Here is a 20,970-nt window from a genome sequence, read left to right as displayed (position 1 = left end):
CTTATCAAACTTCTTCTGAAAATGCAAATATACTACATCCACTGTTTCCTCTCTATGATCCTGCTCCATCCATGTGTTCTTTCCCCTGTCAGTGCATGTGTGTAAGGGAGAGTTTATGAAAGGATTAAAATTTTAATCAGTAGTGTCATATTTTGAGAAGATTTGTAGCTCAGGTTGAAGTTCTGGATGTGAGTTTACTCGCTGAGCTGGAAGGTTAATTTTCAGGCGTTTCGTCACCATTCTAGGTAACATCATCAGTGAGCCTCCGACGAAGCGCTGGTGTTATGTCCCGCTTTCTATTTATCTGTTTAGGTTTCCTTGGGTTGGTGATGTCATTTCCTGTTCTTTTCCTCAGGGGATGATAGATTGGCTCCAAATCAATGTGTTTGTTGATGGAGTTCTGGTTGGAATGCCATGCTTCTAGGAATGCTCGTGCGTGTCTCTGTTTGGCTTGTCCTAGGATGGACGTGTTGTCCCAATCAAAGTGGTGTCCTTCCTCATCTGTATGTAAGGATACGAGTGATAGTGGGTCATGTCATTTTGTGGCTAGTTGATGTTCATGTATCCTGGTGGCTGGCTTTCTGCCTGTTTGTCCAATGTAGTGTTTGTCACAGTTCTTGCAAGGTATTTTGTATTCCTAGAAGCATGGCATTCCAACCGGAACTCCATCAACAAACACATTGATTTGGAGCCAATCTATCATCCCCTGAGGAAAAGAACAGGAAATGACATCACCAACCCAAGGAAACCTAAATAGATAAATAGAAAGCGGGACATAACATCACTGCTTCGTCGGAGGCTCACTGATGATGTTACCTAGAATGGTGATGAAACGTCTGAAAACTAACCTTCCAGCTCAGCGAGCAAACTCACATCCACTAGTGTCATATGCTGATGTTTTATAAGTGTTTACCTTTAGCTACAATTTAATTACTTGTAATAAATAGTAATTATTGCTCAATACAGAAACCTGGTGTATGCTTTCTATTAAACTGGGTCTGAAAATCAGGTAAGTTTGGAAGTGCATACTTATTTTAAAATCTTAAACTTTTGTCATAAATTTGGGAATAGTAGGGCTTGACTTACAGCGTGCGAGTGAATCTAACAATACCATAGCTTGAATACAACGATTGCAGTCTTAACGGAAAGATTTATATGGTGCAGGTGGGAAAGAGAAAATCTACAAAATGATGGTTTTATCAAAGATCTGGATTAAAAACATAACTAAATGTTTATAGCGAACATACACATTGTGTTCTTTTACATCGCCAAGAGTTTTTTCATTGTTGATTTGTAGATTGCATCCTGTAGTTCTGTCCGTTTTCACTTTTCCCATTATTAATGCACAGGGAACAGCCTTTATCATTAATGCTTTGTGTTTTTAGGATCACCAACAATGTATAATCAGTCCCTATTTGGTCAGGCTGCATCTGCCTCTGTACATTTGCAGGAAGTGCTCTCTTTTGGCATGGCATCAATTGATGTATTGGCCTGAATTTTGTGATCTGCTACAAAATGCTTCCTTTCTCCTTAATCCCAGCTTTCTTTCTTTCCTTTATGTTGTTTCATACATCATAGTATACTGAATTACATATTCTAACTTATACTTTCTGGAAGAGGGTCTTTCTATATAAATATTTTTAAGAAAACACACATTGCTTGCCCCCTACACACAAGTCCCAGACCCCCTGCAAAGGACAGTGAAATGTTTTATCTGGTTGGTGACCTCAACAGCAACACAGAAGCTCACGGACTCGATGGCCTCTTCCGTATTCTAGGGTATGTTTCTTGTGGTTAGTTATTGAAACATATTCAAAAGCGTGCAAATTTTCTTCAGCAGGGTAACAGAAGTTTATTAAACAGAAGTATAAAAACCAAATTATTTGTAACTTCTCAAGTCCTAAGAAATTATACCCCCAACTCAACTCATTCTGGTTCTACTTAACAGACTTCTAGCAGTTTCTTTACCGTGGACTATGAAGAAATTTGATGAGTCCTTTCCGACATGAACTTTTTATAAAGCTGAGGACCTTAACTGTCTACTGTCTAAATTCTAGTAATCTGCAGATTCTAACCAAACTCTCCTGAATTGGAAGCAATACAAACTCAAGCCTTCCACTGAGCTAACTTGTTCTCTAACCTCCTCCTTGGAGGGCATCTAAACTGGATTCTAAACTTTATCCTGGTGTCCTCTGAATTGAATTAAAAATAGCATGTGCAATCCTAGATTCTTTAGAACTGAAAACAAAATTTATGGCCTTACATGTATGCCCTGCCTGTCATAAACCCAAAAATATAAATATTCCTTAAGACCACATGGGTCTGCAGTCACCTGCTTTCTGACTTTAAAGAACCAGAAGCAGCCAATACCTTGCTGCCTACATTTTTAAATCCAAATTCCAAAATAATATGTTAATACAGTAAAATTTGTTTTAACTGGCACCTTATGAACCAGCAGTCTCGCTAAATGGCAAAAATTATATACCACTAATACAGCAAAGTTTACTGTATTTTTAAAAATTCATTCATGGGATGAGGGTGTCACTGGCTAGAGCAGCCATTTTTGTCCAACCCTAATTGCCCAGAGGGCAGTTAAGAGTCAACCACATAGCTGTGCAACTGACGTCACATGTAGGCCAGACCGGGCAATGACTGCAGTTTTCTTCCCTAAAGGACATTACTGAACCAGACAAGCTTTTTAATGGCAGTTAACAATGGTTTCACAGTCATCATTAGACTCTTAATGTTTATAAATTCAAGTGTCTGCCATCTGGGTCTCTGGATTAACACAGGCCAGTGATTATACCACTAGGTCATCATCTTCCCAAATACTTCTGCCCAATTATTATAATTTTAAAAAATTATTTACCTTAAATGTAAATATACATGTTATTCAATCAAATTGCCAAACAAAATATTAACAGTTGATTCAAATTTGAGGAGAAATTAACTCAAAAACTGATCTATCGCAATGTCCAAGTGATTAGTTGAAGGTGCAAGTAAGAAGACTCTCTGCCGTTAAGTTTTATTTAAGGCAAAGTTGCATTATTATTGAAGTTATTTATGCTGTAAATAGAATATAACAGTGATGCGGATACCCTCTGCATTACGTTTTTATTAGTGTTTGTTTTTAACATTGATTATGCGGACATCTTGATTATGCACCATATTTGATCAACCGACACATTCCTAGTCCCATTGATGCCGATTTTAAGGAAAGTTTGCTGTATATATTAATTATATACATCTCATCATAACTAGTACTCATCACCATAACCTAGCATTGTACTGTATGGAGGTCCTTCTTCATTTTTAATATTGCCAAACCTGCCGAAAACTCAACACAACACCATGTTCTTTACGGTATTGTTTGTTCTTGAAACGTGAATGCTTCTTGCAAAGCCAAGCTCATCTTTAATTGCCCTCAGGAAGGTGATTTTGAGCTGCACCTTGAGTTGCTGCAGTCAGTGTTTGAAAAGCCCACCTGAATTTATAGGCAGCATTAACTATATACCTCTCATGCATTAGAATGTAATTTATCTACTTTTCAAAAATAAAATGTATACGTTAACTTTGCCAACGTCACAGAATAATACAGGAGACCACCATTCGGTCCACTGTAGCAGAGTCTCTAAATGAACATTATCACAGTGCTCAAAAACAGAAGTTGCTGGAAATGCTCACCAGGTCTGGCAGCATCTGTGAAGAAAAAAATCAGAGTTAACGTTTCTTTACGAAAGAAACGAACTTTGTAGTGAATGAAACCTTTGAAAAGCAGGTGTGCATGCTGGAATGGATACAGATAGAGGAAGCTGATGTGCTGAAAATTTTGTCAAACATTAAGATTGACAAGTCGCCAGGCCCGGACCAGATTTGTCCTCGGCTGCTTTGGGAAGCGAGAAATGAAATTGCTTCGTCACTTGCGAAGATCTTTGCATCCTCGCTCTCCACTGGAGTCGTACCTGAGGACTGGAGAGAGGCAAATGTAATTCCTCTCTTCAAGAAAGGAAATAGGAAAATCCCTGGCAATTACAGACCAGTAAGTCTCACGTCTGTCGTCTGCAAGGTGTTAGAAAGGATTCTGAGGGATAGGATTTATGACCATCTAGAAGAGCATGGCTTGATCAAATACAGTCAGCACGGCTTTGTGAGGGGTAGGTTATGCCTCACAAACCTTATCGAGTTTTTTGAGGATGTGACTAGAAAAGTTGATGAGGGTCGTGCTGTGGATGCAAGGCATTTGATAAGGTTCCCCATGGTAGGCTCATTCAGAAGGTCAGGAGGAATGGGATACAGGGGAACTTAGCTGTCTGGATACAGAATTGGCTGGCCAACAGAAGACAGCGAGTGGTAGTAGAAGGAAAATATTCTGCCTGGAAGTCAGTGGTGAGTGGGGTTCGACAGGGCTCTGTCCTTGGGCCTCTACTGTTTGTAATTTTTATTAATGACTTGGATGAGGGGATTGAAGGATGGGTCAGCAAGTTTGCAGACGACACAAAGGTCGGAGGTGTCGTTGACAGTATAGAGGGCTGTTGTGGGCTGCAGCGGGACATTGACAGGATGCAGAGATGGGCTGAGAGGTGGCAGATGGAGTTCAACCTGGATAAATGCGAGGTGATGCATTTTGGAAGGTCGAATTTGAAAGCTGAGTACAGGATTAAGGATAGGATTCTTGGCAGTGTGGAGGAACAGAGGGATCTTGGTGTGCAGATACATAGATCCCTTAAAATGGCCACCCAAGTGGACAGGGTTGTTAAGAAAGCATATGGTGTTTCGGCTTTCATTAACAGGGGGATTGAGTTTAAGAGTCGTGAGATCTTGTTGCAGCTCCATAAAACTTTAGTTAGACCGCACTTGGAATACTGCGTCCAGTTCTGGTCGCCCTATTACAGGAAAGATGTGGATGCTTTGGAGAGGGTTCAGAGGAGGTTTACCAGGATGCTGCCTGGACTGGAGAGCTTATCTTATGAAGAGAGGTTGACTGAGCTCGGTCTCTTTTCATTGGAGAAAAGGAGGAGGAGAGGGGACCTAATTGAGGTATACAAGATAATGAGAGGCATAGATAGAGTTGATAGCCAGAGACTATTTCCCAGGGCAGAAATGGCTAGCACGAGGGGTCATAGTTTTAAGCTGGTTGGAGGAAAGTATAGAGGGGATGTCAGAGGCGGGTTCTTTACACAGAGAGTTGTGAGAGCATGGAATGCGTTGCCAGCAGCAGTTGTGGAAGCAAGGTCATTGGGGTCATTTAAGAGACTGCTGGACATGCATATGGTCACAGAAATTTGAGGGTGCATACATGAGGATCAATGTTCGGCACAACATTGTGGGCTGAAGGGCCTGTTCTGTGCTGTACTGTTCTATGTTCTATGTCTCCGCAATTCCTTCAGTAAATTGGATGCATTTCATCGGTCCCAGTGCTTTGTTGGCTTTGAGTACAGATAATCTATCCTATGCTGCCTCAATTTTGGTTCCAGTGACCGAATTTCCTTTTCCATCATCAAGACTTGGATAGGATCTGTTTCCCGTGTAAAGAACTATGCGAAGTATGCATTTAACTCTGCTTTCAAGTGTTAGTCCCCTTTTGGTCCCTAATCAGCTCCTTTTACCACCCTGATACTATTTATATGCATACAGAAGGCTTTTGCCTTTTATGCCAATCTCTTTTCATAATCCCTCCTTGTTTCTCTTATTTGCTTTCTCACCTCCTTTCTGAATCTTCCATCGTCAGCCAAATTGTCCATTGTAATTTCTACCTGACATCTGTCAAAAGCACTGTTTTTCTTCTCATATCTTAATTGCTATCTACCCTTTAATTCAGGTAGCTCTAAATTTGTTTGCCCAATTTGTCCCTTTTTAGGAAATACACCTCACCACTTCCAAACCATCCCTTCTTTGGAGGAAATGCAATGTTCAGGTCATTTATCCTCCTAAGGTTTGGTTCCAGTTTATTCGGTCTGGCTCTGTTGTTCTTATTCTGGATTGTACATTTTTCTTTTCCACAGTCATCCTAAACCTTAATGAAAAAATGATCACCATTCCTGAAATGTTTAAATATTCTGGTTAAACAGAAATATTGAAATACTTACCATCTCAAGCATTGCACAAAATTCATCCAGTCTGATTAACATTTCTTCAATGCTCTCATCAAGTTTCTTGACCTACACAAGAAAAAAAACACAAAACACAAGCATGAGCCCACAATGATAAATTGACATCAAAATCATATTATTCATTATTATCCTATTCAGTTTCTATTTTGTTACAGGGTGTAGTTATAGAGTCATGCAGCACGGAAACAGACCCTTCCGTCCAACCAGTCTATGCCAATCATAAATCCGAAAGTGAATGAGTCCCAGCTGCCAGCACTTGTCCTATATCTCTCCAAACCCTTCTTATTCATGTGCTTATCCAAATGTCTTTTAAGCATTGTAACTGTACTCACATCCACCATTTCCTCGAAGTTCATTCCACATGAGCCACTCTGTGTAAAAATGTTGCCTCATGTCCTTCTTTGAATCTTTCTCCTCCCACGTTAAAAATATGCCCCCCGTCTTGAAATCCCCACTCTAGGGAAAAAAACACCTGTCAATCACCATGTCTATACACATCATGGTTTTATAAACCTCAACAAGGTCACCCCTCAACCTTCTATGCTCCAGGGAAAAGTCCCAGCCCATCCTCTCCTTATAAACCAAAATGCTCCATTCCTAGCAACATCCTGGTAAATCATTTCTGAACCCTCTCCAGCTTGATAATATTGTTCCTATAATAGGGCGACCAGAATTGGGTACAGTACCCTAGAGCAGGCCTCACCCACACCCTTTACGACCTCAACATGACATCCCAACTCCCAACCTCAGAGGTCTGAGCAATGAAAGCAAGTGTGCTAAATGACATTTTAAACACACTATCCACATGGGATGCAAACTTCTAAGATCTACGTACCTGAACCTCTTAGTCTCGCTGTTGTACAACACTACCAAGGTCCTACTTTTAATTGTAGAAGTCCTGGCCTTGTTTGTTTTACCAAAATGCAATACCTCTCATTTATCTAAATTAAACTCCATCTGCCACTGCTCAGTTCATTGACCCAATTGATCAAGATCTCTTTGTAATCTGAGGTAACTCTTTGTAATCTGAGGTAGCCTTCTTCGCTGTCCACTATACCACCAACATTGGTGTCATCCACAAACTTACTAACCACGTTCGGAAGGGTACTGCAGGATTTTGTTTCAGCAACAGTAAAAAAAGAGATATATTTTCAAGTCAGTATGCTGAGTGGCATGGAGAGGAACTTGCAGGAGATGGTGTTCCCACGTAACTGCTGCCTGTGTCCTTCCAGATGGAAGTGGTTGTAGGTTTGGAAGGTGCTGTCTAAGGATCTTTGATGAATTTCTGCATCTTCAGTGTAGCGCCCACTGCCTCAGCACTGACCCTCCAACAGTGTGGCGCTGATGATCTGTGGGAAGCTGTCAGAACTATATCTCCCAAGTTATGTGAATATATTAATAATGTTAAATTCTGGATAAAAGGGAACTACACCTGCATGGTACATAGTCCTTAAACAAAATTAACAAGGATTTTCTTTGTCTACTTGTTCTGGGGATAATATTGTCACTGTCAAAAGCGATTAATGGCCCACGCTCAATTGTCCATGAAAAAATGGTCATGAGCCAATTTCTTCTTCTTCTTCAGAACAGGGATGTAGGTATTGCTAGGTAGGCCAGTATTTATTGTCCACTCCTAATTGCCCTTGAACTGTGAGGCTTGCTAGGCTATTTCATTGGATAGTTAAAAGTCAACTGCATTGCCTTGGGGTTGGAATTGCATGTAGACAAGACAGGGTAAGGATACAGATCGGTGTTGATGAAAACCAACCAAGCAGCTGGTTACCTTGATACCAGTTTCTAATTCTGGACTTTTTTTTAAAAAATGTAATTCAAATTTCAGCATTGCCATGTTGGGATTCAAATATATATCCCCTGAATATTAATCTGGGACTTTGGATTACTAGTCCAGAATCACGACCACTACATCATTGCTTCTGCTAAAAGTTACGAGACCTTTAAGGAATAAGTCATAACTGAGGGCTTACTATTGTATTTGATCATATGTCATGTGTAAATTAAACTGACCCTTGCTATCCCATATTGCTTTCTTACCACAAAACTTAAAATTAGAGAGTCTAATCCATGTCCTTTACAGATACATTTTTTAAAAAAAGAATTTTCTTTAAAGAACTTTAAAGGCATCCAAGTTATCATATAAAGAAGGCTTTTGATACAAGGAATAAAGGTATGGTTGGATAAATTACCTTTCACGATCCCAAAATGGATAGTAGAATACTCGTTCACCATATTTGCCAATGGACAACCCAGCTATTGGGAACTTAAATTTCAAAATGACAGACATTGTAATAATGGAAAGAGATGAGCCTAATTTGGCCAAAACCTTTTTGAAGGAACTGTAAGTAAAACACCTACCTAATATAGATTTATCTTCAAAAATATGGGACAACTTGCTTTTGTCATTTTAATTATCTCTTATTAAAGAGAAGGCAAACCCAATATCCTAACTGGGGAAAAATGAAGTCAGTTCAAAACTAAAAAAATTGCAGGTGTACCTTATTCATTCCATTACATCACTTATTTACTGATATTCTAGCACCTCGTATCTAGTGCAGAGGCAATGACAGGTGGATAGAAGATAAATAATTAGGATCGCATCACTACTTGTGTTATAACAAGCATTGTCACTATAGTTTACTGTTACTGACGAAAGATCTACATCTGGGTCTTAAGCATGATATTTGCAAGCAATCAAATGGCAGCTGCTGGAAACTATTATTTATTTTTCTTGAATCATTCGCTCTCTGTTTGAATCATTATTGAGTAAGAATCCATTGTAGCTCCATAAACTTTCAGATTTTTGGACATAAGGGAGATTTGATTTGTGTTCTGATCCCAGCCCTTGATAATAGACCCCAGATCGAAACCTGGCCAGAGAGAGATCAACTTTGTTTTTTTTAATTATCATAGCGGTCAGTTACTGAACACATTCTCAAGAATCTACAGATGTACATTTAACACAAAGAACAAACATTTTTTAAACATTAAAAATGGGAAAACTGATGAAGGCCATAATGTGGGACAACGTATATATACGCTCAATAGGAAAAACAGATTGATACTTGACAGTCAACATAGCTTTGTCAAGAGCAGGTCATGACTGACAAACTGAATAGAGTTCTTTGATAAGTTAAACAGGCAGTGGAAGACAGTACTGTTGTGGATGCTGTACATTTGGACTTCCACAAAGCATTTGATACGGTATCACATGGCAGACTGGTTAACAAATTAGAAGTATCTGCGATCGATGGGTTTTTGTCAGCATGGATTACACGTTGCCTTAAAGACAGGAAACAGCAGGTATATATAGATGGGCATTTCTTTGATTACAGCCAAGTTGAAAGTGGGGTTCCCCAGGGATTATTGTTGGGACCCTTGCTTTTTCTGATTTTATGAAATATTTGGATATGAGTGTTGAGGCAAGTTCCCTAAATTGGCAGATGAAACTAAGCTAGGGAAAACAGTGGATTGTGAAGATCATGCTGAGGGACTTCAGAGGGACTTTGACAAGTTGGCCAAATGACCTGGCAGATGAATTTCAATGCAGAGAAATGTAAGGTAGTGCATTTTGGTAGAAGAAACACAGAGATAATGGTACAACTTTTTACGGCAGAACATGAGCAGACGGACCTTGGGTTCATGTGCATGGCACCCGGAAGGTGGCCAGGCAAGCTGAAGCAGTTGTTGAGAAAGTTTAAAAGGATACTTGGCTCTACAACAGAGGCATTAAGCATAATAACAAGGAAGTAATGCTAACCTCTATAAATCACTGGTCAAACCACAATTAGAGTATTGTAGGCACCTTATTTAAGGAAGGATGTGAAAGCTTTGGAGAGAGTTAAAATGAAATTTATTAAATAATACCAGGATTGAAGGATTTTGGATACAAGAAAAGATTATGGAAAATAGACTTATTTTCGTTGTAACAGAAGATTATGGTGACCTTATTGAGGTGTTCAAAATTATGAACAATTTTAACAGGGTAAAGAAAGACATTCTGTTTCCACAAGTCAGTATGCCAGCATCTAGGGATCACAATTTCATGATTGTCAGCATGTGACAACTAGGATTGAAGTGCAGAAAAACTTTTTTTACGCAAAGAATTGTTAGGATTTGGAATGCACTGCCTTGGAGACAGGTGGAGGTGGATTCCACAGGAAGCCCCATTGAGAGCTGGATATATATTTGAAAGAGATGAATTCATAGAGCTACAGAAATGGGTTCGGAGAATAGGACTGCCTGAGTAGCTCTTTTGGGAGCCGTGTCAGACAGGATGGGTCAAACAGCCTCCTTCTGTACCGTAAAATTCTATAATTCTAAGGCGAAAAAGGCCTGAATTATATTGCACGAGACAAAAAGGCTGGAAAGATTTCATTTTGAACACCAGAAAAGGATTCCAGCTCATACTACCCCTTTTATGTCAGGAATAATTTCCTTACAAATAATGCCTGAGCATAGATTTGCCTCCATCACCACATCAAGACTTCTTGCTCCGGCTAGCACAGCTGCAACAAGTTTCCTTCAGGTGAACTTCTGTGCATTCACCTGCAATTCTTGTTTCCTTCCGCTGATACCTCTGCCCAAGACATTGAAAACAAGCTGCAAACTGAATTCACGGTTACATTAACTTCAGAAAACTCGACACAATTCCCAGCAGTCTTGCAGGATTTCCGACAGGAATGTTGAACAATTCGCTCTCTGGCGCACCCAGACAATCACTGCCTCCCTTCTGGATTTTTCTTTATCTGTCTCTCCCTTGGCAACAGGAGTTCTATTTTATTTAATGCAGTAAATTACAACCCTCATCTGAGCTTGTAAAAGCATACCAAAAAGCTTGAAGTATAAATCAAAACATTCTTCATCTTGACAACAAAATGGAAGAAAATAATGTGATGCAAACTATAAGATTCATGTTTTTTTTTAAATCATTGTTAATTTGAATTTATGGTTTTTGAGTTAATAACAGGTGGGTTTTCTTAGAATCTAAAGTTAATTATTTTGTAGCTATTTCTGTTGCCATAGTGATTTATTTTAAAACAATTTTAAGGCTTGGCTTTAGAGTGGCTGGATTTTGTGTACCACAAATGCACTTTTGTTTTCTTCTAGTTTGTGTTGTGACCTAGCAAAATAAATACTGGGGTCTTAAGGTTTGTTAGAACCATCTGGAACTTGCTTTTTTCAAGCTTAAGTGAAACACACACGGGGTTGAGGGGTAGACTTTCACACGGGAGAGTCCTGTGAAGCTTGGATTACAACATCTGTATAGATCTATAATCCTGAATAGGGCAGGGTACATAATGAACTAGGTTACCTTAGAGTGTGCAGTTAGTGTTAGTCCAAGACTATAAGTGCTGGCATAAACCCTGAAGAGGTTACTGAAAGCTGAATACATTTAAATAGGTGTGAGAGAGTGCAAGGAAGAAGCTATCTACATTTCCAGTCCAAAAGCTGAAGTCACAAGTGACTTAACTATACTGAGGTATTAGATACGGGACTCTATTGTGAATATTGAATGAATGGTGTTCTGGGTACTGTACAAACATTATTTCTTTTCAAAGGAATGCTTGGGGATTAAGAGATTATATTTTTACTGTGTTTAAAAATCTTTAAATTTGTGTAATGGTTTAGTTTATTCTATTTTATTTTCATTTCTTATGTTAATAAGCCTTTGTTTTATTGTTAAAGCAGAATTTCAGCAGTGGTCCCTTTGTAAAAACGAAAACAAATCCTATTATGAACGATCCAGTCAGGTACCTGTCTGCTAATTACATTAGCCAGATCACAACAACAAATGGGATAAATGCACATTGATTTGCAACTTTATTAAATATCATGTTAGAACTAACTGTAAATTACCTTTTTTCGGATATTAAGATTCTAGTAAAATGCCATTAAATCATGACACTGACAGTAAATAAAGTGCAAAAGGGAACGGCTTTACATTTGTTTATACTATTCTGATATTAGCATGATTACACTAACAGAATTCAGGAAAGCTATTTAAACATATGCATATGTTTACGTGGTTACAAATAATTAAGTCTTCACAAGTTCTTCATTTGCTGTGAAGAACGAAGAGATCCCGTGGTTGTGAAAGGTGCTATGTAAGAACAAATTTTCTTTTAATTCTTCCATAAACTTAGTGGAAAAATATAAATTAGCGTGAATTGGGTATTGAACCATTCATTATTTTTATCTATACAGCACTCCTGACTGCAGTAATGCGTGTACAAGTTAAATGGATGCAGTTTCAACTTTCAGACATGATATCATGTACAGATAAAGTAAATGACAGTTGGGCATGGAACAGAAACAACATGTAACAATGAAAATAAAATGTATGCTAAACATAAAACTAAAAAAAACCCATCAGCACTGCAATAAATCCATTATCCTGAGAACGGCCCAACCTTTTCCATATAGGAACACAACAAATACCAGAAATTCTGTTGGGAGAAATTGTCGGTTCGGAGCCCACAATTTGGTGATACTGCACGTAAGTGTTCCAGAACACTTAATTTTTTAATGCATTGGTGGGGGAGGCAGGGACAATAGTAGGAAAAGGTAGACTAATTAGCATCAAATCTGTAATAAACAGCCTAAGAGTCCAATTTGCAGAAGGGGCATAGATAGATTTGTCAAATCTAGATAATTTTAAACTAAAATGACAATTAGACAGCTAACTTTTCTGCATTTAAATATGGCAACTTCTATCCATAAATACACACTGTGTGGGAAAATTGTTTCACTTTACAAATTTGCAGGTATTTAAAACTTGCAATTTACACTCAGTATAAAATCAACATTGAGCTTCAAATTAGTGTAAAAATATGAGTTCTCATACATCTATATTCACTATTCAGTAATTCCCAGTAGAATAAGAACATGTCTGTAGATTTTCTGCAGTGCATACTGTTATATTCATTACTCTGTCTGGTTATAATCACTGTTTATGGAAACATAGTTATTATATACAATGTTACACAATTCGGTAAAATGTATAACCTGCATATAAAGAACATTTATTTTAAAATGTGGAAATAAATCAGACTAAAATTATTCTTATAACAATGGTTTCCTATTTCTGACTTTATATAAGAAGACTTGATATTGTGTGACTATTCACACTTGAAACCTAGCAATCTTCAAGCACTACTTACAGCATTTGACTGCAGTCAGGAAACCATGGAAAATCTGATGGCTTGGAAAGCAGTATAAGATTAGATTAGATTAGATTAGATTCCCTACAGTGTATAAGGAACGCCATCTTCCATGAGGTAAACAGGTAGATAGGCAGCTGGGAAATATGCACCCAAAGGGGTTATATTAAGCAGACTTCAAAAGGTTGAAATCAGAAATGCGAGTTTCTGTAATCAAGTTTATCAAACTGGCCGCAAGAAACAAGGAATACTGTGCTGTCAGCCGGAATGATCTTAGGGCTCTGGCCCTCATTAAACGTAAAGATAATGCCATAATAGGCAGCATCTTAAACTAAATGTCGTGGTGTCGTTGAGTCCTACAGCACTGAGACAGGCCCTTTGGCCCAAATGGGTCCATGCTGACCAAAATGTCCATCCACGCTAACCTCATTCCACTGCACGGCTCATATTCTTCTGAACCTCTCCTAACCATATATTTGTCCAAACACCTTTTAAATTTCGTTAATGTACCTGCCTCAACCACTTCTGCTGGCAGCTCATTCCATATGCATATCATCCTGCATGTAAAAATGTTGCCCCTCAGGGCCCCATGTATTCTTTTCCCCTTTACCTTAAAGTGATGTCCTGTAGTCCTCGATTCCTCAAAGCTGGGAAAAAGATTGAATGCGTTCAACCTATCCATGCCTCTCATTATTTTATACACTTTTATAAGATCTTCCCTCAGTCTCCTGCACTGTAAAATAAAAAGTCCTAGCTTGGCCATACTGTCCCTATAACTCAGTCGCTGGAGTCCTGGCAACATCCTCGTAAATTTCTTCTGCAAGCTTTCCACTTTAATAACATCCTTCCTGTGGGAAAGTGACCAAAACTGAACACAATACTCCAACTGCAGCCTCAGCAATGTCCTGTACAACTACAACATAAATTCCAACTTCTGTACTCAGTGACCTGACCAATGAAAGCCAGTGTGCCGAATGCCTTCTTCACTGCCCTGTCTACCTGTGACTCCACTTTCAGAGAACCGTGCATCTGAACTCCAACATTCCTCTGTTCCACTACACTCGTTTAGGCCCTACTATTCATGATGAAACTTCTACCTTGATTTGACTTTCCAAAGTGCAACATCTCACACTTATCAATATTAAACTCCATTTGCCATTTCTCGGCCCACTTCCCCAGCTGATCAAGATCCTGCTTTGCTGCAATTTCTGATAACTTTCCTCACTGTCCACGATACCATCTATTTTAGTGTCATCCGCAAACTTACTAATCATGCCTTGTACAGTCTCATCCAAATCAACGACACAGATAATAAACAATAATAATGGGCCTAGCACTGACGCCTGAGGCACACCACCAGTCACAGGCCTCCAGTCCGACAAAGTTCCTTCGGCTATTACACTCTGCTTCCCATCATCAAGCCAATCGTGTATCCGATTTGCCAGCTCTCCTGGATTCCATGCGATCTAACCTTCCAGAGTAGCCTACCATGTGGAACCTATCAAAGGCCTTACCAAAAACCATATAGACTTTGTCTACTGCCCTGCCCTCATCACCTTCCTGATCATTTCATCAAAGAACTCTAACAAATTTGTGAGGCATGATCTCCCAAGCACCAAGCCATGCTGACTACTCCTAATCAATCCCTGATTTTCTGAATGCATATATGTCCTATCCCTCAGAATCTTAAGTTAGTTATCTACCACAGATGTTAAGCTTACTGGTCTATAATTCCCAGGTTTATCTTTGCAGCCCTTGATAAGGGCACAACATTTGCTACCCTCCAATCTTCTGTGACCTCACCAGTGGCTAATGATGATGCAAATATATCAGCCAGGATCCCCCACAATTTCTTCTCTAGTCTCTTGCAGAGTTCTTGGATATATCTGATTTTGACCAAGAGATTTATCTACCTTCATACATTCTAATATTTCCAACACCACCTCTATTATGATATGGACTGTCCCCAAGATATCACCACTAACTTCCCAAGTTCCAAAATCTTCATGTCTTTCTCCTCAGTAAATAAAGAGGACAAGTATTCATTGGAGACCTCACCCATCTCCTGCAGTTCCACACATATATGTCCACATTGGTTCTTGAGAGGTTCTATTCTCTGTTTAATTATTCTTTTTCCTTTAATATGCTTAAATAATCTATTTGGATTCACCTTAATCTTCTCAGCCAAAGCTTTCTCATGCCCCCTTTTCACCATCCTGATTTCCTTCTTCAGTAAGCTCCTGCATCCTCTCTGCACCTCCAGGAATTCCCTTGATCCCAGCTGCCTGTTTCTGATCCATGCCTCCTTTTTCCTTGTAGTATACCTCATCATCCAGGGTTCCATACTTCTGCCAAACTTGCTCTTCACCCTCACAGGAACATAAAGATCTTGAACTCTAGCTATCACACTTTTAAGGGCCTCCCACTTGCCAGAGGTTTCTTTGCCAGCAAACAAACTACTGCAATCAGCCCCTGAAAACTCATGTCTAATTCCATCAAAATTTGCCTTGCCCAAATTTAGAACTTGAATTCCATCAAAATTTGCCTTTTTTGGAACTAATTATAATGGTTAGGAACACCTGTAAATGAAGCTTTCAAACGATATTTGCACTATTAATGTCTTATAATGCTTTTCCAAACAAGGGGGATGCATGTTACAGCATGTTGTTTAAATAACCGTTTTACAAATATTATTTAATAGACTAGTTCTTTTGAAAGCAATCAACAAATCTTACTTAAAAACTTATTTCAAGATTTTGAAATTTGCAACAAATATATATTTTCAACCATTATATTTTCAGAAGCCTCATATTGTAGGACAATAAAATGAATCAACAACATTATACAATTAATTGAATTTTAAACAAAATAATTAAGAACAGAAAGTTTACGTGTTTTAAATTTTTTGTATATAAATATTTGGTTCAGATATCAAACTGGTAGCTCCAGTTACAGGATTTTTACAGTACAACTCGACATTAGCAAAACTGAAGCCCTAGTTCAGGTTTTGCTCAGACTAATTCAGGTCTTGCCACTTGCACAAACATACTATGTGTCTGGCTGTTGGCTGAGGCTTAACCAAATGCTGTGCATTCTTAAAGTTCTGTTTAATCTTAAACTTCCCTTTTGACAAAGTTTGGCTTCCCTTATCTATGAAACATATGGAAATTCAACATACTTCACCTCTTCTGCCCCGTCATGCGTGCCTTCATCACGGCTACAATTGAATTCTCTCAGTGACCGTTCTTGTGCCACGAACTTCACCACACATGGCCTTACTTCTATTAATTAGTTCCTGCTGCCCATTGGTTTTGCTTCAGCCCACCAGATCTGGAAATCCTCTGGCCATATATCCAGTTCAGCATCTCTGTTATCAAATCCTGCTTCAATTCTTCAGAAGAGTTACCTAACCCAAAACGTTAACTCTGCTTTCACTCCACAGATGCTACTGGACCTGCTCAGCTTTTCCTGCAATTTCTGTTTCATTTTCTGCTTCTTTTATTGCTTTCTTTCTTCCATCCTCACCAGCTACATACCCGTGTGCCCTCTGTTCAAAAACACTCGCACAAAATTTACAATTTAGTTAATTATGCTTGGGTCTTCCAAATCCTTCCCTTAAACTTCTTATCCTCTGCCCAACATCCACCTTACTCTAATTGTGTAATGTTTTGAGAGTACAGGTCTAAAAACAACCCATTTTACTAAGGTTTCTGAAGTGTTCAAGAAGGTCAAACAATTTCTGCCAAAGCTCCTCTGAAACCAGATTTGCCATTTCAGTTAACCCCATTGATTGCCAAATTTAAGCCTATGAACAAGAAGTAAAACAATTGCAGAAAACAGCTAGGTGAATGTTCAGGTGTGTGAATGCTTCAGCACGACTATCAGATATTCCTGACAGACTAATATTATCTGTAACATCTCACAGAAAAGGCCTGCTCATCAAAAACATCAGCTTTTTTCCACATTTCCAACATGCCTACTGTGTTTCTCACATTTTCTGTTTTTCAACTATTACAAAAGTACCTTCTCCAGGACTCTCTCACCTCTGGTCTTCATTCAAACAAAAAGACTTGTGTTGACAGGCAAGTTATCCCTCATCACTCTAGACCTGGTTGCAGTCTTTGACTGTAATCTGGCTGGATGGGATTATTTTTTCTAGACCCATTCTTAACTACTATAACTATAGAAAAAGTATTATTTGTAATGTCCACTCTTCTTGCTATCTGTCTATCCTTGGGCCATCTTCTAAACGCCACCTACATATGATCCCCTTTGATGCCATCCAAAAAACACAGCATTAATGTTCACATGTACACTGGCAACACTCAGTCCTATATTGTTTACAATTCTTGATTCCTAACTGAATAGGTTGCTTATCTGACATCTACCACCAGAAAAGTACAATTTCTTCCAAGTAAAAATGTAATATTTACATTGTAAATACCAATTCAATTAAATCTTGAGAAGTATTAACATATGCCATTGGTTCCCACTTCAAATCCCATTCCCCCCCTCTGGCAATAATCCTAGCCCAGACGGTTAGTGACAAGCTGTACTATGACCTTGAAATAAGCTTTCAAACAAACAAGCTATGTCATCTCCAAGACCCCTAGTTACAACTTCTGTAATGATACAACTTCATCCCTGCTGCAGCTCAAGTCCCATTCAATTATCACCCCATGCTTACTGACCTACATTGGCTTCACATCAATGGCTATTTTGATAAAATTCTCTAGACTGTTTTCAAATCCCTCCATAGTTTCATCACTCCCCATCTCCATAACTCCCTCCACCTCCATAATCATCTAAGATAGGTGTTCATCTAATAATAACTTAAAATGCTCCATCACTGGTCCACATCATTAACTGGGTAGCTTTAAACTCTTGAATTCCCACTGTACACATTCTATCCCCTACGATAATTTCTTTCTTAAAGATGCTCCTCAAAACCTACTCCTTTATTTTTGACTGTCCTGTTGTTTGGCTCAGTGCCATACTTAAAATATTCCCGTGAAAGCACTTTGGAAATTTTATAATATTAAAATGTGTTATGTCAATATTTGTTGTTAATAATTTTGCAGCACCCTTACAAACTTCTAGTTGTGCTCAAGGGCCTTAAACATTTTTAATTCTAATCACTGTTGTAATGTTGCAACCAATTAGTGCACCAAGATCCCACAGTAGTGAGATAATGAAGAGTGAAGCTGGAGGAACACAGCAAGCCAGGCAACATCACAGCAGGCAAATTGATGTTTCGGTTGGGACCTTCTTCAGAAATGGGGAGGGGGAAGGAGGTTAAGAAATAAAGAGAGAAGGAGGATGCAGCCGAGGAAGGCAGGTGGGATGGTGATGGGTGAGTGCAGGTAGGGAATGGTGGGAATTAGTCAGTGGGAGGGGTGGGGCGGATAAGTGGGGGAGAAGACAGACAGGTTGTGTCAGACCAAGGAGGTGGGGATGAGAGGGAGGGTTGGTCATGAGATGAGGCCACCTATCTGCTCCTCCCACCTCTCTGACCAATCCCCAGTTTGCCTACCTGCATTGCCTACCTGCACTCACCTATCATTGCCCCACCCCTCCTCTATTTATTTCCCAGCTCCGTTCCCCCTCCCACATTTCTGAAGAAAGGTCCTAACCCAAAATGTCAGCTTTCCTCCTCCTTTGATGCTGCCTGGCCGGCTGTGTTCCTCCAGCTTAACAGCGTTGTTATCTCTGATTCCAACATCTGCAGTTCTTGCTTTGTGGTGAGATAATGAAGGGCCAGTTTAGGCGTGTTTATCCTGTAGGGTCGCTGTCCTATCAAATATATTGTAAATCCACAATAATGCTAGAACTGCAGTATGAAAAAAATCACCTTCAAGATCTTTACGCCAGAAAGATGATTAAAAATGTCGTTGGCATTTTAGATCATTGAACACTGCTACGAACGAAACTGTACAGATGTCTGATTAGGACCAGAACATTTTTGCATGGTATTCTAACTTTCAACCTAATGCAATTAAAGACAAACTACACGAGATCACACATATTGCCTTTATATCAATGCTTTTTAAATTATTAACTCTACTAAATTAATACTTTAAGCTGGATGCTGAATTCAATCCCATTGGGCTGTGACTGCTTGCACCTACCTCCGGACAGGGATCAGCTCCCAGAGACGCTGCCAGCTCCTGTGCACTCTCTTGCATCACCAAGCTCTGCACTGGCTCCATCTCCGAGCCCGGGCTCCTGCTCCCTCCGGCAGGCCCGACCGATGGCCCCGAGCCCGGGCTCCCGCCCCCTTCGTCAGGCCCGATCACTAGTTCCGAGCCCGAACTACCGGCCGCTCGCCGCTTATCCACCTCCTGATCCATAAAAACTGCCGATTTCCTAACGCCCTCCCGACTTCTTTACCGGTTGCTTGGAGACAGCAATAATGCCTCAGCCACCTTCGACACTATTAGCCCGACACTGTCCCTCCTAGCCTGCAGGCGGCACTATGACTGAGACAGGAGGGTAGCGATAGCCTGCAGGCGGCGCTATGAGTGAGATAAAGGCGAAACGATAGCTGTAGCTTGGAGGTCGCATTGTATAGAGTCATTGCAGGCGTTGTGATATTGAAAACCGCTTAGAACCTCTTATGTCCTTGCTGTAAGACAATGGAGAGAAGAGTAGAAGAACAACGTACTCAAAGAAAGCAACCCATTATCTTCGAGATAATGGGAACTGCAGATGCTGGAGAATCCAAGATAACAAAGTGTGGAGCTACACCGATTATCTTCTACTGAATCTAGTGATCCTTCTTCATGTTAACTGAGTTTTCTCTGCATAGACGCAGTCTTCTGTGGTTCTCCAGGAATTGCTGGCTTAGACCTGAGATAATGGGAACTGCAGATGCTGGAGAATTCCAAGATAATAAAATGTGAGGCTGGATGAACACAGCAGGCCAAGCAGCATCTCAGGAGCACAAAAGCTGACGTTTCGGGCCTAGACCCTTCATCAGAGAGGGAACTGGAATAAATAGGGACAGAGGGGGAGGCGGACCGAAGATGGAGAGTAAAGAAGATAGGTGGAGAGAGTATAGGTGGGGAGGTAGGGAGGGGATAGGTCAGTCCAGGGAAGACAGACAGGTCAAGGAGGTGGGATGAGGTTAGTAGGTAGATGGGGGTGCGGTTTGGGGTGGGAGGAAGGGATGGGTGAGAGGAAGAACCGGTTAGGGAGGCAGAGACAGGTTGGACTGGTTTTGGGATGCAGTGGGGGGGGGGGGGGGGGAAGAGCTGGGCTGGTTGTGTGGTGCAGTGGGGGGGGGGGGGGGAAGAGCTGGGCTGGTTGTGTGGTGCAGTGGGGGGAGGGGACGAACTGGGCTGGTCAGGGATGCAACTGCACCTCCCAGTCGCAAACCATTTCCACTCCCCCTCCCATTCTCTAGATGACATGTCCATCATGGGCCTCCTGCACTGCCACAATGATGCCACCCGAAGGTTGCAGGAACAGCAACTCATATTCCGCCTGGGAACCCTGCAGCCTAATGGTATCAATGTGGACTTCACCAGTTTCAAAATCTCCCCTTCCCCAACCGCATCCCAAAACCAGCCCAGTTCGTCCCCTCCCCCCACTGCACCACACAACCAGCCCAGCCCTTCCCCTCCACCCACTGCATCCCAAAACCAGTCCAACCTGTCCCTGCCTCCCTAACCTGTTCTTCC

The 20,970-nt window shown here is 40.3% G+C and overlaps 1 protein-coding gene across 1 annotated transcript in view; it reads right to left on the bottom strand.

Annotated features, from left to right (window-relative positions):
* Nucleotides 1–19,760, bottom strand: part of LOC125461458 (breast carcinoma-amplified sequence 4-like) — a 29,065-nt gene extending 9,305 nt beyond the window's left edge. The window contains exons 1-2 of the mRNA XM_048550271.2: nucleotides 19,417–19,760; nucleotides 6,087–6,158 (exon numbers count right to left, since the gene is read on the bottom strand). Of these exons, the coding sequence (XP_048406228.1) occupies nucleotides 6,087–6,158; nucleotides 19,417–19,638 (294 nt within the window). The 5' untranslated portion in view covers nucleotides 19,639–19,760. The remainder of the gene's footprint in view (nucleotides 1–6,086; nucleotides 6,159–19,416) is intronic.
* Between the last annotated feature and the right edge of the window lie 1,210 nt (nucleotides 19,761–20,970).

The sequence above is a fragment of the Stegostoma tigrinum genome, chromosome 19 (assembly GCF_030684315.1).
Source record: "Stegostoma tigrinum isolate sSteTig4 chromosome 19, sSteTig4.hap1, whole genome shotgun sequence".
Lineage (NCBI taxonomy): Eukaryota > Metazoa > Chordata > Chondrichthyes > Orectolobiformes > Stegostomatidae > Stegostoma > Stegostoma tigrinum.
The sequence above is the reverse complement of the archived record's forward strand: the minus strand, read 5'-3'. Positions and strand labels throughout refer to the sequence as shown.